Raw genomic sequence first — 17,409 nt, 5'->3', positions numbered from 1 at the left:
ACCCAAGCACCTAGCTAGTTGCCCGAAAAAGGATCTTCTATATAATTTTCCCTCGATCAAGCTGAACCTGGCAGCCTTAATATGTAGGGCCCTTGATTCCTTGGGATCCGATGGCAATTTTCCTTTCTCAAGATAGTATATGTATTTGTTCCTCCAGTCCCAAGTCAAGCTTGTCGAGTTTACCTCGGCGTGACCTTCTTCTACCACCGAGTTCATAAATTGTACTACTGTTCCGGAGTCGAATTCGTCGGAGTCAACTGACGAGCATAAATTGTCCAATGCATCAGCCTTGTTATTTTGATCCCGAGGTACGTGTTGTAGAGACAATTCCTTGAATTGGTGTAACGTCGCCTGCAACTTATTCAAGTATCTCCGCATCCGTTCCTCTTTTACTTCAAATGTCCCGTTGACTTGGTTGACGACAAGGAGGGAGTCACATTTGGCCTCGATCACCTCGGCCCCCAAGATATTAGCCAGTTCTAGACCTGCAATCATAGCCTCAGATTCAGCTTTGTTGTTAGTCAATTTTATAGTTCTAATAGACTTCCTTATTACGTTACCCGTAGGTAGTTTTAATATGATGCCCAGTTCAGACCACTTTGCGTTGGAAGCACCATATGTGAATAGGGTCCATATCCCTGAGCTAATCCCCGAGGTGACCAGTAATTCCTTCTCAACCTCGGGGATCAAGGTCGGCGTAAAATCGGCCACAAAATCTGCCAAATTTTGAGATTTTATGACGATCCTGGGTTTGTACTCGATATATTACCCACTAATTTATATGGCCCATTTGGCCTGCCGGACCGAGATCTCGGGTTTGTGCATAACATTCCTCAGCGGGTATGAGGTCACGACACATATGGGTTGACACTGAAAGCACGGTTTTAATTTCCTAGATGTGCTTAATAAGGCAAGCGCTAATTTTTCTAAGTGTGGATACCTTGTCTCGGCATCGCCTAGAGTTTTACTAACAATAAATAGAAAATTGCGTACATTCTTCTTCCTGGACTAGGACAGCACTTACCGCTACCTCGGAAATTGCCAAGTAAAGTTATAGTTGTTCGTCCGCCTTTGGAGTGTGCAGCAAGGGAGGGCTCGATAGATATCTCTTGAGTTCTTCTAAAGCTCGATGGCACTCTGGGGTCCAGCAGAGGTCGTTCTTCTTTTTTAATAATCAAAAAAATTGGTGGCTCTTGTATGACGACCTCGAAATAAACCGGCCCAATGCGGCTATCCGCCTGATCATTCTTTGTACTGTCTTGACGTTGTCAATAACGGTGATATCTTCTAAAACTTTTATTTTATCTGGGTTGATCTCTATTCCCCAGTTGGATACCATGAACCCGAGGAACTTTCCCGAGCTAACCCCGAAAGCACACTTCTCTGGGTTTAGCTTCATGTTGTATTTCCTTAGTATGTCGAAGGGTTCCTATAAATGTTTCAAATGGTCCTCTGCTCATGGAGGACTTAACCAACATATCGTCAATATAAATCTCCATTGATTTCCCTATTTGTTCTTCGAACATCTAGTTAACTAGGTGTTGATATGTGACACTGTCATTCTTTAGCCCAAACTACATCACGTTATAACATTTGGTGCCTAATTTGGTTATGAAAGAAGTATTTTCTTGATTGACCAGGTCCATCTGAATTTGGTTGTACCCGGAATAAGTGTCGAGAAAACTCAGTATCTCATGCCCAGCCGTCGCATCGATCATTCGATCGATGTTAGGCAAAGGGATTGAATCCTTTGGACACGCCTTGCTTAGATCTTTATAATCTACACACATTCTAAGTTATTTTCTTTTTTTAGGTATGACTACTATGTTACCTTACCAATCCGGGTACTTAACTTCTCGGATGAAACCTATTTTCAAAAGTTTAGATATCTTGTCTTTGATGAACGCGTGTTTGATCTCGGACTGCGGCCTTCTCTTTTGTTTGACCGGGTGAAACTTTGGATCCAGGCTCAATATGTGAGTTGTCACCTTCGGTGGGATCCCTGTCATATTTAAGTGGGACCAAGCGAAACAATCGACATTAGCTTTAAGAAAATTAATAAGATTTTTCCTGAGCTCGGGAGTTATTCCCGTACCCAGGTATACCTTTCGATTCGGTAGGTCCTCGATCAGTATAACCTACTCCAATTCTTCGATTGTCGATTTAGTGGCGTCGATGTCATCGGGTGCTTTAAAAGATCTCGGGACGCCGTAATCATCGGGTGCTTTAAAAAATCTCGGGACGCCGTAATCATCCTCCTCGTCCGCTATGTGCTCCTCCTATTTTTCTGGCCCGGTCACCGTAATCAATTGTTGAGAAGCAATAGAACTTCGGGGGTTGAGCCCTTGAGTAAACGCCTGAACAGCCCAATCATCCGCGACAGGGGGCAGGTCCATTCGCTCCATCTGGAACCTCGACACAAACTCCCTAAGCATCTCGTTATCACTCTTCTTGAATTTGAAAAGGTCTGATTTTCTCGTCTCGACCTTGATGGCCCCGGTATGGGCCTTTACGAAAGCATCCGTAAGCATAGAAAATAAATCAATAGAATTCGGAGGCTAGTTGTTCAACGACACCGATTCAATCTCCAAATTTCTCGTCTCCAAATTTCTTCAACGACACCGATTCAATCTCGTCGTCTTCTAGGTCATTCCCCTTGATTGTGCGTGTATAGGAAGTTACATGTTCGATTGGGTCTGTGGTCCCATTATACTTGGGAATGTCGGGCATTCAAAATATCTTTGGGATTGGCTTCGGCGCCGCACTCTGGGGGAAAGTCTTCTGAATAAATTTTTTTGGAATTCAGACCCTTCAATATCGGAGGCGCTTCCGGGATCTGATCGACCCTGGAATTGTAAGTTTCCACTTTCTTGTCATTGGCCTCTATTTTTTTCTCACCAGACTCCACTCGCTTTGTCGGTTCTTCGAGCATCTTCATCACCTCTGAAGTTTCCCCAGGCACGAATTCATCCGGTTCCACGGTAATTTATTCATCCTTTCGAGTGTTTTCCCTGACCCACTCGAGCTCGATGTTGTTAGGGACGTGACTTTGGATCTACAATTGCGCTATTTCCGCTTTCTGAGCTTGCAACATTTCAAAAATTAACCTCGAGCTAACCCCATCACCTTCCCCTTCGGGTGCTTCTCGAACCGATGGCCGGGGTACCCCACAAATGTTGTTTTCGAGGTCAGTTGGCAGGTTGATATTGATGGCAACCTGTGAGTTAGCATTGATTGGGTCAGCGACTAGGACACCATTGGGATCAACAGGGGGCACATGATTGCTGGGTACCACGTTATTGTTTTCACCGTGGTGGCCTGACTCGGCGTCACCGTTCAAGTGAGCAGACTGGGAATTTGACATTCTTAGATTAACCTGAAATCAAACTTCAAAGAACAAATGTAAAATAGGGTGTGTTATGGAGATTTATAATAAATCACCACTATTATCCTTTGTCCCACAGTGGACGTCAAACTGTTTACCCTTAAAAATGATTAACAGTTAAATTTGTTCGCGGTTTAAAGGATACGTGATTTAATTTAACATGAATGATCTAAGAACATTAAATAATCAAATTAAAGAGAGATAAAACGATCAAACCAAAGGCGATGGAACAATTAAGCCTGACTTTGAATTGAACAGTACTGAAACTGGCTCCGAGTGAGCCCTCGATACGGGCTCGATTGTAACTAAAGAAAAGGGGAACAAAAGAACACTTTGAACAACAACTAGGAGACAAAAATAAACTTTATTATTTTTATATGCGTGCCAACAATGGTTTAAATATAAAAGTTCTCCCCTTTATATAGTAGGGGAATTTCAATCCTAGTACAAGTCTAAATAAGGTAAAAATCTTCTTTTTTCGGTAAATGTCAATCTGTTGTTGATATCGGACGAGATTTGCGCCGTAACATCCGGTTGAGGGCGGATATTACGACTCCTTGCTCATCGTGCTTGATCGTTTCTCTCTTTCCATAGTCCTTGAACTTCACTCTGCTCGGATCTGATGTTCAACCGTATCCGATCCCGGATGCATAGTCTGTCTTCTCCGGTCTCATAAACGAGGAATCCTTCGGCCTTACTCGAGGTTACGTCAGATCACGCTTCCCTCTTATTTCTTTATCGGAAAGTCGGGGGTAACATTATCCCCGATTTTACCCGTACACAAGCTTATCTACATAACAGCTCTGTTTCTTTAAAAACAAAGCCCAACCAGAAGTTTATTTTTAGAAAAGACAAATTAGCTCTTGAAAATGATATTCAAAACATACTGTATTTCAAAAACAAATGAAAAAGAAACAAAAAATGAAATTGTTTTGCAATCGAGAGGTCTAGAGTTAATCGGAACTTCAATACAGATACGGGGTAAATGTAAAAAATGAAATGGTTTATGCAATCCAAACGTCACTACGCGCATTCCGTGGGGAATTAGCAGTCAAGTCAACTGTTAGGAGGCCTAATTGGTCGTTAATTAAGTTCCATTTTCAACTTGGTAGTTAACATCTTTATGAAAGAGGCAAAAGTGTAATGATGAGAAAATGGACTAACATTCCAATAGTAGTAGACTCAAGCCATGACTCATTAGTCATGAGTCGCCACATTTGGTATTCTTTCACTAATGTTGTTAAGAAAATGTTAAAATTGAATAGAGTTTAGGTTTCATATATTGAACGGTTTATAAAATTTTATACAATTAAGTTACTCATAAAATAATTATAAGTTAATTTTTGTTATAACATTAATTAGTAATTTGATAAAAATGATGACTAATTACTAATTATATATTAAACTAAATTTATTGTGTGAAAAATATTATCGATGTATATAATTTAGATATATTTAAATAAAATTATGAGGAAGAAAAATAAAAATGTGGGGGTCACTTCATAATGAAAATTTCATTAGGGGTAATTTTTGTTGACTTGACTGGATCAAATATTATCCTTGGTTTGACTTGTCTGCCCCAAGACCATGTTATACTGTTGATTTCCCCCTTCTTTGCATACAAATTACAATAGTGGTCCTATCTCCTAAATGACCTAATCATTGCATCACCTTTAAGCTATTGATGCTTTAACGTGTAAGGTAAAAGTCCTAGGGTAAATAATTTTAGGGGAAGTTAAAAGAAATATTTACGATCGCTAGAATATATTATACATAATTGTTTTATCGGTTATTTTTTGGACGGACAACTATTAAGTTAATTTCTCATAATTTTTATGCTTTATTAGAAGGATTTTAAAAATTTTATTAGTGGTTTTTAAAATCTATTTTAAAATAGAATTTTAGTTTTTTTTTAGTTTTTTTTTTTTTGGGGGGGGGGGGGGGGTTTCTCTTTTTTTCTTCTTCTTCTCTCCCTTTGAATGGTGGTAGTTCCACTCCATATTGACCAAAGCCCCGAACTTAGGGTTGCATTTAACTTAAGAAAAGGTGGTGGCCGAAATATTAGAATTTGCTAATCATACTTAATTGGCCATTAGCAAACCTTACCTTCTTCTGTGAAATCATTGCAAAATAGCTTGACCTAGAAACCCCCAAGTTTTACTTTGAATTATTTGGACCCTCTCTTGGAATGTATTTCATCCAACATCAACTGAAGTTGCTCCTATTATTAATAACAAAAAGGAATTTCAACAAGTCAATAAGGCAAGAATGTTCTGTGTGAAATATTACCTAACTTTTAATCAGTCCCATTCTATATATCTTGCAAAAAAAATTCTAAAAAGTTAATGTCACGAGAAGTGAACTTTTTCCTCAAATTGAGTATGGAGAAAAGCTTTTGTACCAAAAGTTTAAGCCTTTGCAGGGGATTTAAAGTTAGAGAGACAACAACTATGTTGCATGTGAAAAGGGAGAAATGAGAACAGGAAAATCTTTTTGCCCCTGTTTCTAAAAAGGATTAGCATTATATTACATTTTGGACCTTTTGAAATTATTTGTAATTTAGATTGAACAAGAACAGGAGCATAAAGAGAAGCGTCAAAGGTTTAGATTTTCGTTAATTTAATTATATTTTAGTTAATTTAATTATATTTTAGTTAAATACTAAACATGCTTTGATGTCTAGTCAAGTTTAGTAAAGTCACTCCTAGAAGCATGTCGTTTGGTCTGACGATTTATGCTTTTCTTATTTAAAGACAAATTTACATATTTTTCATGAATACAAAGAAAATTGTACTTCCTAATTGTAGAAACGCAAGAAGCAGAACGAGTAGAACAAACTGGAGAGAAGGAATTTTTTTTTTCACGGCGATTGATTGTTACACTGAGTCTCAATAATTTGAATTCGTATCGAAAAATTTCACATTAAAATTAAAGTACTTTTTAACAAAATATGATTATCTAAAGTTCGAACGCGAGACTAATCTCTCTGCAATAATCTTATGTTGGAGAGAAGGAAATTCACACTCATCCCAAGACCTAGAGAAGCAAATTCACACTCGGTACAGAGTAAGACAAGCCAAATCTTCAAACTCACACGTAAAATAGTTCTTGCAATATACGAACCTGCACTTTATATGTGCCTTTTAGTCCTCTAGTGGGAATGACTCATTTGATCTGTCTCCTAATTTGGTTCAACATACACTCTTACATGCATATTCCGAAATATAATTTTGACTTTCTAGAGTCCTGGTTGGGGTGTACAAATCGAATCGAAAATCGCACAAAATCGAAAAGTCAAACCAAATCGATTAAAAAATCTGATTAGGTTTGATTTGATTTGATTTGATTTGGTATTGAGTAAAAAAACCCGAACCAAACCGACATATAAATATATAATTTTTATATATACTTTTAAGATTTTATATAGAATTTTCTTTTAAAATGTCTAGAAATATTTGAGATTCTCTTAAGAGATATAATATTAAATAGAATATGAAATGCTCCATATTTATTAACCTTAAATAATGGGTTGTATGATCATTTTCTTATTAAGTATTACTGAAATGCGTCAATCTCTTTGTTCTTCCATATTCATATGTCAAGATTTATTAAATTCTTATATCTTTTCGAATTTGAAGTGGTTATTATTATTATTATTTAGGTATCATCTTGATTTTTATGTTTAGTTACTAAATTTGGTTAACCTTGAAAGTGTACATCAACGAAAATTATTGCCAGATGACTAAAAAATTAACTATCATGTGTTACTAAGAAAATTCTCCTATAAGAATATTTTAATAGATAATATGTTTGTCAAGTTTTTAAATTTTTACTAAACATATACTTATAAGAAATTTAACAAAGTAATATTGAAATAATATTTAAGTAACAAAAAAACCCGAAAAACCCGATAAAACCGAACCAATCCAAACCGATATAGTTGGTTTGGTTTTGTTTTGATAAAAATCGAACAAACCCGGTCCATGTACACCCCTAGTCCCGGTTGGATAGCGTGGATAATTTTTTAATTATCCTTTTATATTATGTCGATGGATAAATTTAGAAGAAAATCTAGAATAGTCTTCGCAATTTCAAGGTGACAAGCTTAAACTATAAATAGTTCTAGTGCTCTCCTTTAGCACGTATAAATAACTCGTTTGGTATATGGATAAAGATATTAATTTCGGGATAGAATTTGAGATTAATTTTATCCCATATTTGATTTAAAGTATTATCTAATGTCACTACAACTTTTACACTAAAGTGATAAGATTAGTTATCTCATATAAAAGGTGGGATAACTAACCCCATTGGATATTCCAATGGTTATACCAAACGACCCTAGGTGAGCAGATACACCTTGTTCTATATATATTCTGTTAGATTTTTAGTTTGTACATTTAACAAACTGAATTAAATAGATTTTTAAGGTAAACATATAGTACGTGTAAGCGACAAAATTCCTCATCATGACCAGAAAAGAGAATACTTTTCCTTTCTAATAATGCAACTTTTAATTCTCTTTCTGGATTGAGCTTCTCAAGCTAAAGTATGAGCAACACACATATATATATATTTTGCTGTAGAGATATAGTTTATATGTAGGTCCAAGAGACTGCTTTCCATTGTCGATAGTGACAGCACTGTAAATAAATATCAAACACATTGAATTGATAGCCATACATACAAAAGTACTCATTCACACTGCTTTTAATTTATCTCTAGGTTAGAGAGGGAGAGAATCAAACAGTGTTAATAATAACTACAAAAGGAAAAGGTTAAGGGAATAATGCAATGGGCAGAGTAATGAGAAACTGAGAAGAAATGGTAGAGATAAAGGTAGCCATGCTTTTTTTGATCTCCTGAAAATCCGGTTTCATGATATCTTGTCGGTTAATTTTATTAAACCAGACCTCAACTGTTCTGTGGACTAGTGTTAAAGCTTCAATTATGGCCATCTTATTTTTTTTTAATTTAAAGAAAAAGAAACAACCAGTTTTGACGTAATTTGCAGTAATAAGGTACAAAGTAACTCCAAAAAAATCGTCATAATGATATTGACAAAGCATCTTTCGTCGCGTTCGCTTTCCATTTCAAATTGAAACGATAGAGAGACATTATTATGGTTACATAAAATTATTGGATATATAAGGTATACGTAGAAATAGTGTAAAGTTTTGTATATTATTAGTAAAGTTATTAAAGCAGATTAATGGAGTATTAATTTTATCATGTCACAAATTAATGTTTATCATAAAATTTTACTTGTAATTGACTTGTACATGATTTGATATATATGTGAATATTTTCCATACCATTAATTGAATGAAGTTTCAACTCCAAGTTATTTTGGGGTTAGCAATTCTTGATGCAACTTTCATTTGGAATCGCTTTCCATTTCAACTTTCATTATTTCCCTTTTCCTCCCCTACTCCATCCCGGTATAGTGGAACTTTTATAAAATAAAAACAAAGAGTAAAGATGTGACATTATAATCCCCACGACAAAATACTACTTAAAATTTACGACAAAAACTTCAAAAATCTTCAAGAGCTGTAAGTATTCTTGGATTCCCGACATTCTTTCAGATGTCAGCAAGTATATAGTATATACTATAGAAAAAGCGAGATAATAGCATATGTTTCTGGACTTTAGTATTTAAATATTAGAAGAATGGCGTTACTCAGCACTCTGCAGCTTCTTTTGAATATCTTGATATTTCTTGCAGTCTTTTGCAATGTGCATATGACTTAAAAAGATCTATTTTATGAATTAGTTTTCCCTTTTAGGTATTGACTTATGGCCGAAAATTTTCATGTAATGCATTTGACCTAGACAACGGAGATAAAGTCTTTGAAGGTTGTGACGTGTCAACGTTATGACGTATCAACCTGACCCCAAAAGGTCGAGGTCATATGAAGAAAGCACATTGCCGTCGAAGTGGTCTAGCAGAAGACGAAGACGAGGCGAGCATCCGTCCTCGGCGCACAGTAACGACTAGTTTAAGGATTTAGATTCCCTAAAGAATATTCTAGCGAATATTCCTTTTTGTTGTACTATCTAGGATTTTTGACTCGTGTATCCTTATAAATAAGAAGAGATGTAGTTCTAGAAAGGGGATCGAACATTCTTATAAAGAAGAACATTGACATTCTCCGTGAAGATTCTCTCTTTATTGAATATATACAAAGTTTACCTTTATACTTCTTTTCCTCTGTCTTTCTCTCCCGATCCAAGAAGAATTAGAATATTCAATCGCTTATCATCATCCATCATTGTCACAAAGTTCAGTGTAAAATCTTACCCTTGTTGGGTGAACATTATTCCATTTTTTACTTAAATGTCATTTATTGCTATTTTTTACTTTCTTAAGTCATTATTGCTCCATTATTAATATAAGACATTCTTATCTAACAACACACGTTTAATATTATTTATAAAAATACTAGATTTGCAACTTGGACATTAATATTGACTTGGATTAACCCTTTTCTCCATAAATCTGCTAATTGTATAAAAACCTAGAACGAAATTTTGGGTTATACATACAACATTAATTTGTACATATGAGTAAAGTTTCCCGGCATATAACTACTCCCAAAATACAAGTATACTGAAAAAACAAGTATGCGAAGTAAAAAATAAACAAACTATGACGTAATATTGTCAATTCTACGTACTATAACTATTAGAGTTTAAATAATTTTAGACTATCATTTCATCTAAGAGATAAATATAGACAATATTATTAAAAGAGAGATTAGTAGCACTACGAATAAGACAAAATAACTGATACTTGCAAATTAAAAATATACTGCTGATATAAAATAGAAAATCCTACTAACTATTATAGGATTCTCATTCAATAGTGAGCCACATATTTGTATGTCATTATCTACCCCCACCACTAATCCACAACCTCCGTCTCTATGTGAGACCAAAACCTCATGAATGAAGAAACTAAAGTGAGGAAAACAAAAAGTTCTTAAAAGACAAACCAAACCACTTTTCATAAATCAACCTTAAGTGGAGCTTTTCCCACATAAAAAGTCCAAATAAAAAGCCAATATAACCATCTAAGAGAAGGAACTCTTGAATTGAAGAGAGAGAGAGAGTTTATTAATTCTTTCTCTCCAAAATGGGGATTAGGAACAATTACTCCCATATTGTTCAAGACATGGATCTTTGCTTTCAAGCTCCAAACTTCATTGAGTGGTTAAAACCATCATCTAATTCTTCTTCTTCTTCTCCCTCTCCTTCTTCTTCCTCTTCTTCTTTATCCACCATCACTCAACCACAACTGCTAATTAATCATGAGCCAACAAATCCCATGACTTTCTTGAAACTTCCTCTCCTTTACAATCCACAAGAAGTTCAAAATATGAACATTAATCAAGCAATTCAATGTTTACCTCTTCTTAACAAATTAACCGATCCGAAAACGGAGAGGAAGGAGGAAGATATTGGGGAAAGAGAAAAGGAGTGTTGTGAAGTGAAGGAAGAAAAGATGGAGAAAGTTACAGTTTCTTTGCATATAGGGCTTCCTGCAGATAGTTGTGATGTTGAAACAAAGCCTTTTAGCTTCAAACAGGAAGAAGAAAATAGAGAGAAAATTAGCAGTAAAATTAAGGGTTGCAAATTCAACAGTGAGAGTAGGTTTTGGATACCAACACCAGCTCAAATTCTTGTTGGTCCCATGCAGTTTGCTTGTAATATATGTAACAAGACCTTCAATAGGTACAACAACATGCAGGTTAGTCATGAACTTTTTCTTTCTTCTGAATTTTTGTTTGATATCTCATCTCTCTTTCTTTTTTTTCCTTTCTGTAAAGGCAGATTTAAAATGAATTTTGTAAATTTAACTAAACTCATTACTTTCTAGTCGAATTGTACGTATACATAGGCACACATGAATAATAAGATTATGCTCATATTGAACTCAATATTGACTCTGGATCTTCGTTTCGTGTCTAATTTTCTTACTAATTGTTTTAATTAATCACAACTTCTATGATAAAAACAACAAACAATGAGATTACATATGCATGAGAAAGTTAATAACTTTTCTTTATTTTGGTTTTAGTATGCTGAATTAAGTGAAGATTATTTCAATCTTCACTTCATCCATGAGTTTTATCATCGGTATATTCTTAAATATATATTTCCAACATTTCTCTGTGCTTAAATTTTATTCATCTTATTTCGGTTAATCAATATAAATAAATATCTAAAATACACTGCTGATAACTGCTTACTCGCGCAACAATCAGATTGATTTTTAATCATTTTCTTCTCCTTCTCCTTCTTTAATATGTCCCTATAACTTCATCCCATTATTTATACCTTTTCATAATTTCTCCAAGAAAATTGACATAGCTCATTTACAGTCCGCACCTTTTAATTTGTAACAAAAATACTAGACATTATAAACCATATGATTATTCATACTTCCTAGTCCGCCAAGTTTAATTTACATTAACGGTTAAATAGCAAATTATATATAGTAAAGCTCTTGATCAAGGTGAAGCATTGGACATTGCTGTTATTTGATAGTAGGATTCGACAAACAACTAAACGCAACCCTAAAGTAGAGAATTTCCCAAGCTCGCTCAGTAGCACTTTTCCAAACTAAGGAACCTTTACACTAGTCGGAATTGTAACAGTCGGAATTGTAACTTAATGATTAAACTTTGTTTAGACGCAAAAAAAAAAAAAAAACATAAGGAAAACCGATCAAGAAAATCAAAGGAAATGCATCTGCTGTCCCATATCTTTCTTCTTTTATCTATCCCTGTTTATTTTGCATCATAATTATTTGAAACATAAGACAGACAACCGATTAGAACAAGTTAAATTACACTTTAGTGTAAAAAAATTATTTACATTGATCCAATGCGGAAATTAATGTATTATGTTTAGTGGGGGAGCCACCTTAATCTAAGGAGTGTCTATCGATACTAGGAAGATTACACTATGTAGTAACTATATTAAAAATTTATTTTTATGTATATATATTATATTTTGAATTCACTTAACTTTTTCATATATTTACTTTTTATATTTTGGCAACAATTAGTAAAATTCCTAGCTCCGCTGCTGATTATGTTTACAGATGCACATGTGGGGGCATGGGTCGGAATTCAGGAAAGGACCGGAATCACTAAGAGGAACACAGCCAGCAGCAATGCTGAGGCTTCCTTGCTATTGCTGTGCTCAAGGCTGTAAGAACAACATCAACCATCCACGAGCAAAGCCATTGAAGGATTTTCGAACCCTTCAAACACACTACAAAAGGAAACATGGAACCAAAGCATTTAGTTGCAGGAAATGTGGGAAGACATTTGCAGTGAAAGGAGATTGGAGGACACATGAGAAGAATTGTGGCAAGCTTTGGTATTGCATTTGTGGATCTGATTTTAAGCATAAGAGGTCTCTTAAAGATCATATTAGGTCATTTGGTAATGGCCATTCTCCTCACCCTTCTCTTAATGGCTTTGAAGATGACAATTTTAATAAGGAGTGCACTAGTGATGATGAAGTTAATCTCACTAATTAAAGGAAATTATTCTTCAAGAGTAACCAAGAATTTCTCTTTGCTAATTCAATGAAATTCTTGACTACTCTTGGAGTTTACATGTTCCCTTCAAGCCCTTTTTTATTTTTATTTTTTTTGCGTTTTGGTATTTGGAAAAATGTGCAACCCTGGCAATTGCTCGGCAACAAAAAATTCTCAGGCATGGGAGGGGTTTGTTGAGAAGCATTAGCATGGTGGTGAGCATTATTAAGTACTACATATATAGAAGATTGTTTTTTTTTCTTCACTAATATAAATTAGTGTATTTGTAAGAATAAGGTTGATGAGCTAAGTCATGAAGCAGGTGAATTTTCTTCTTTGTTGAGCTACTAAGTTTCTTATTCCCTTGTGATGATGGGGGAAAATTTATCAGCTTCATTGCTAACTTTTGTAATATTATTCCATAATGTAATGAGTTCCATTGTTTGTGTCTCCTTATATATCTTGTGCACAATTTTGGCTTTTCGTTTTACTATCTGTATAGATAGCTGCAAATACTTGATACTATCATGAGGTGGAATGACGGAAACCTTTATATAGGTAGAATCATGGGCAAAAATGCAGTGATATATTACGTAACTTTTAACGCAGCGGCAAGCAGTTGTTTCTAAAAACTCCTTTGAGTATATTGGGTTAGAGAAAGTATTTTCAGGCAATGTCGATGTGTCTATAACTGTATATTAGAAATTATTATATTTAAAGAAAAATTGAGAAGCGGTATCGACAGACACCCTTTACAGCGTTTCAGCAGCCCCTTACGTATCTCTAAAAAATACATGTTTCTTTTTCCATCTTTGATGGTCTGATGATTTATGAGCATAATTAAATAGCTTAACAAAAGGAATTTTGTCGCATATTTATGCTTCCCTATTCTTGGTGAATCTGTAAGCTCAATAATTTCCAAAGCTCATATTTTCATTAGGAAAAAAGAGTGTAGGTCCTAAGGAAACAGCGGCAAGCAGCCTAACAGTCGCAATCCAAATCGAGCACATGAGTTTGAATTCTGATACAATTTTATTTGTATAAACTGATGATACTGTAAAAACAATTGCACAATTAATATGATTTAATCTAACAGGTTTTCTTCATTATTTTTCACGTAACTAGCTTCAATTAGGATATATGACCTTATAGTGTAAAGATTCTTTTGCACTATTAGTGTATTGAAGTTAAACTAATTTTCATGTGTCTAATGCTCCATCAGTAATAGTTTTTCCTTGTTAACTATGTGAACTATAATAGATTTCTTAGAAGTTGCCAAGTGGGAACGGCTATTATCTTAGCAAAATATGAAGTCAGAAACTTTTGCCTGCATATCAGAGTTTGGGGTAGTACCAAGTTCCCAACATGTATATCGACCGGTATCATTTCCCCTAGTGTGTGCTTATTTTTCCTCCTTTTTTCTGAACATTCACACCTTAGTTGGGGAAGTTGAACAAGATTATATACATTTTCCTTGTCCAATTTGGAGGGTCTCAATTACTAAAGAAATATATCCTCTTTTTTGTGTACTTTTTACCCTACGTTAGGGGTTGAATCATATCAGCTGTTGGACCATAGCTTTTTGTAAGAGCATGATTACCCTATAAAGAAACTTATGACTATACAGTATTTGCATAGTAGACTTTGATTCTGAATACTACCCTTAGTGGATTTTGCCATCCAAATTATATCAAATGTAATAATATGTTGAATCGCAAAATGGAATAATTAAATAGATGGGGTTCAAAATGGGAAGATTTTCTCTTGGGGTGGGCTTGACTAGATCTGATAAATGAAACAAAACTAAATATAAAAAGTTCTTTTTTTTTTTGGTTCTCTTTTTCTCTAAATTTGAAAGTAATGGTCAAGAAGAAGGGGTTCTCCACTACGTCTTGTCGGAAGAAAAAAAGAGGGAAAAAAAGAAGGTTTCCATTTCTCTAGTTTTCTTGGCTCCAGCTTACTGGATATTTGGTTTGCATTTTTGTATACCTGCTACTGGAATTATGGCATTTCCTTAAATTTAAACATGATTTGGTTGACTCTACTTTTCTTTTAGAGACAAGACAGTAATATTCTAAATCACATCCAATATGTTTTGAAGCCCATGAGAGATAAAAGTTTATCTCATATTTGAAAGAAAATTTTAACTCCTATAGCAAAGGTTTACCTCCTAATTATTATAAATAAAAATCCTTTTAAAATATTATTTTCTATAGCTATCTTTTATTTTTTATAGCAAAATATGTATTTATGGTATGCACTACCATTAAGATATTAAATATGTTGTCTAATATTTTTCTCTCTAGTTATTCTCTCCCAAAATCACCGCACAGTACATCTAATTTCTCTCTCCACGATCTCTCTCTCACATCATGTTTGTCTTCCCCATTGTTGAACCACGATTCTCCCCATTGTCTTCCCCAAGCTTTATAGTTCTCTCACAGCGCCATTGTCTTTCTCAATTTTCAACTTTTTTTTCTCCAAAAAGTTATGGTAAGTGTTAAAATTTTTGGGTTTTTGGCCAGTTAAAGCTTCTTATTTTTCTCTGCAATAGTTTTTTTAAAAGAATATTCACCATTGTTAGGTTTTCTGCAAAATACTTTAAATTTCCTCTTCAATGGCTGATTCAACAACTCTGAAAAGGTTAACCCGAGGTATACCTGTAGGCATATAAATTTTATTAAAATTAAATTCATAAAATAATTTGGATTATATTTTATAGTTCAAGATATATTGGTCCAAATAGATATTATGGGCTAATATAATTAGATTAATTATATAAATCTAATATATATGGATTAAATAAATAAGTCTTAATTCATTGGGCTAAACCGCTAAAGTGATGAGCCCACTTCATTAGGCCCAAGATGTCATCTTCAAAGAGGCTCAGTTTGGTACCACACGTGAAATGACGTGGCACGTCAAGTCAAACGGAAGAGCCAATAGGATCATGCTACGTGTCAAAATGACAAGGCATGCCAACTCACATTAAAAGGCCAATGAAACAGCGCCACGTGTGCAAGTGATATATTCTGGCCAATCAAATGCGGTCATGTCATATTTCAATTTGATTGGTCGGAAAGAGTTTGTTCTTATCACAACTTCTCCCTTCCACAACTATAAATAGGGGTCTTCATAACTTAGAAAAAGACCAGAAGTTATAACAAGAATCAAGAGAGAGCTCGTGGATCAAACACTGCGAATTCCTCCACAAGTTTCAAGCTCCAAGCAATCAAGTTCAAGTTCAAGAAATCAAGTTCAAGTTTAAGAATGAAGAACAAATCAAGTTTAAGCTCAAGAACGAAGAACAAATCAAGGTCAAGTTCAAGCAACCAAGCTAAAGCTCAAGAACAAGATCATTGTTCGTAGCGACAACTATATATTCAAGATCAAGCTCAAAGGCCCTTGAATTTATTCATTATTGAAAAGAAGAATCAGAGGATTCATAGAGGTTGTACACTCAAATTACTTGAAATCAAATACTACGATTGTTGCAATATTTTTCAGTCTCGATTATTTTCCTGATGCCAATTTGTTGTCTACAAATTATGGCACACCTAGTGGGACAATCTCTACCTCTCATCTCAACTTTTCAATCATCAAAGTTCAAGAACATTGAAATGGATTCAAAGAAAATCAACTCCAGCTCAACTTCCACCAAGGCTGCTAATTCCAGGTTCTATGCTGATGTGGAAAACATCCTCGATGTTACCTTTGGAAGCTTTGGACCAGTTACGAGGAGAAAAGTAAGCTCGTTAGGACAACAAGCACCCCAAGTGTCATCCGCATCAACCCCTGTTTTCGGATATTCATCCTCAAAAGGAGCAAGATCTTTCACAAATGCACCCGAAGGAGGAAGCGATGTTGCTGAAAAGATCAAGAAAACTCTTGCTCTGCTTGACCTCTCTGGATCCAAGCACTCTGCTATGAAGGAAGATGATGATGCTTCAAGTGATGGATCCTCCCCACTTATACCACATAGCGTGAGCTAATCAAGGATCAATCTGTGTGAAAATCCATGCTACTCTCCATCGTCCACGACAATCATGCAAGCCATGGTGACAAACACTTCATCTGTGGAGGAGCAGTTGGCAAACTTGACGGAAGCAATCACTGGCTTGACCGAGTGCATGCAAAATCAAGATTTTGGAATTGACAAGCTAATAGATAAGGTGGGAATCTTGATGGAAGAAGAATCCACCCATGCACCCGGAAAACTTCCAGAAGTTCAAGAGATTGATCCTCCCCCACGACAAGTTGCATCCACTAAGGAAATTCCAGTCTCTTCGGAAGGGATGATTCCAATCAATCAACTAAAGGAGTTCATTGAAGGGACTATAAAAAACAAGTATGAAGTTGCTGCCAAGTCCTCCCTTACATACGCAAAGTCGTACACTGCAAGGATCGATATGTTGAAGATGCTTGCTGGCTATCAACCTCCAAAGTTTCAATAATTTGATGGTAAAGG

The 17,409-nt window shown here is 35.1% G+C and overlaps 1 protein-coding gene across 1 annotated transcript; it reads left to right on the top strand.

Annotated features, from left to right (window-relative positions):
- Positions 1-10,444: 10,444 nt before the first annotated feature.
- LOC104103525 (zinc finger protein WIP3) lies at positions 10,445-13,397 on the top strand. Its single transcript, XM_009611433.4, has 2 exons — positions 10,445-11,138; positions 12,498-13,397. Exons 1-2 carry the CDS (start codon positions 10,524-10,526, stop codon positions 12,939-12,941), a joined length of 1,059 nt encoding a protein of 352 aa, XP_009609728.1. The 5' UTR covers positions 10,445-10,523; the 3' UTR covers positions 12,942-13,397.
- The last annotated feature ends 4,012 nt before the right edge of the window (positions 13,398-17,409 follow it).

The sequence above is a fragment of the Nicotiana tomentosiformis genome, chromosome 6 (assembly GCF_000390325.3).
Source record: "Nicotiana tomentosiformis chromosome 6, ASM39032v3, whole genome shotgun sequence".
NCBI lineage: Eukaryota > Viridiplantae > Streptophyta > Magnoliopsida > Solanales > Solanaceae > Nicotiana > Nicotiana tomentosiformis.
Note: the sequence above shows the minus strand (reverse complement) of the source record. Positions and strands in the feature narration are given on the sequence as shown.

What these genes read in the sequence shown, in the direction of transcription:
- LOC104103525 (XM_009611433.4), top strand. Translation starts at nt 10,524, where the DNA reads ATGGGGATTAGGAACAATTACTCCCATATTGTTCAAGACATGGATCTT. An exon ending in ATAGGTACAACAACATGCAG is followed by an intron (nt 11,139 to 12,497) that starts GTTAGTCATGAA and finishes TTATGTTTACAG; the next exon opens with ATGCACATGTGGGGGCATGG.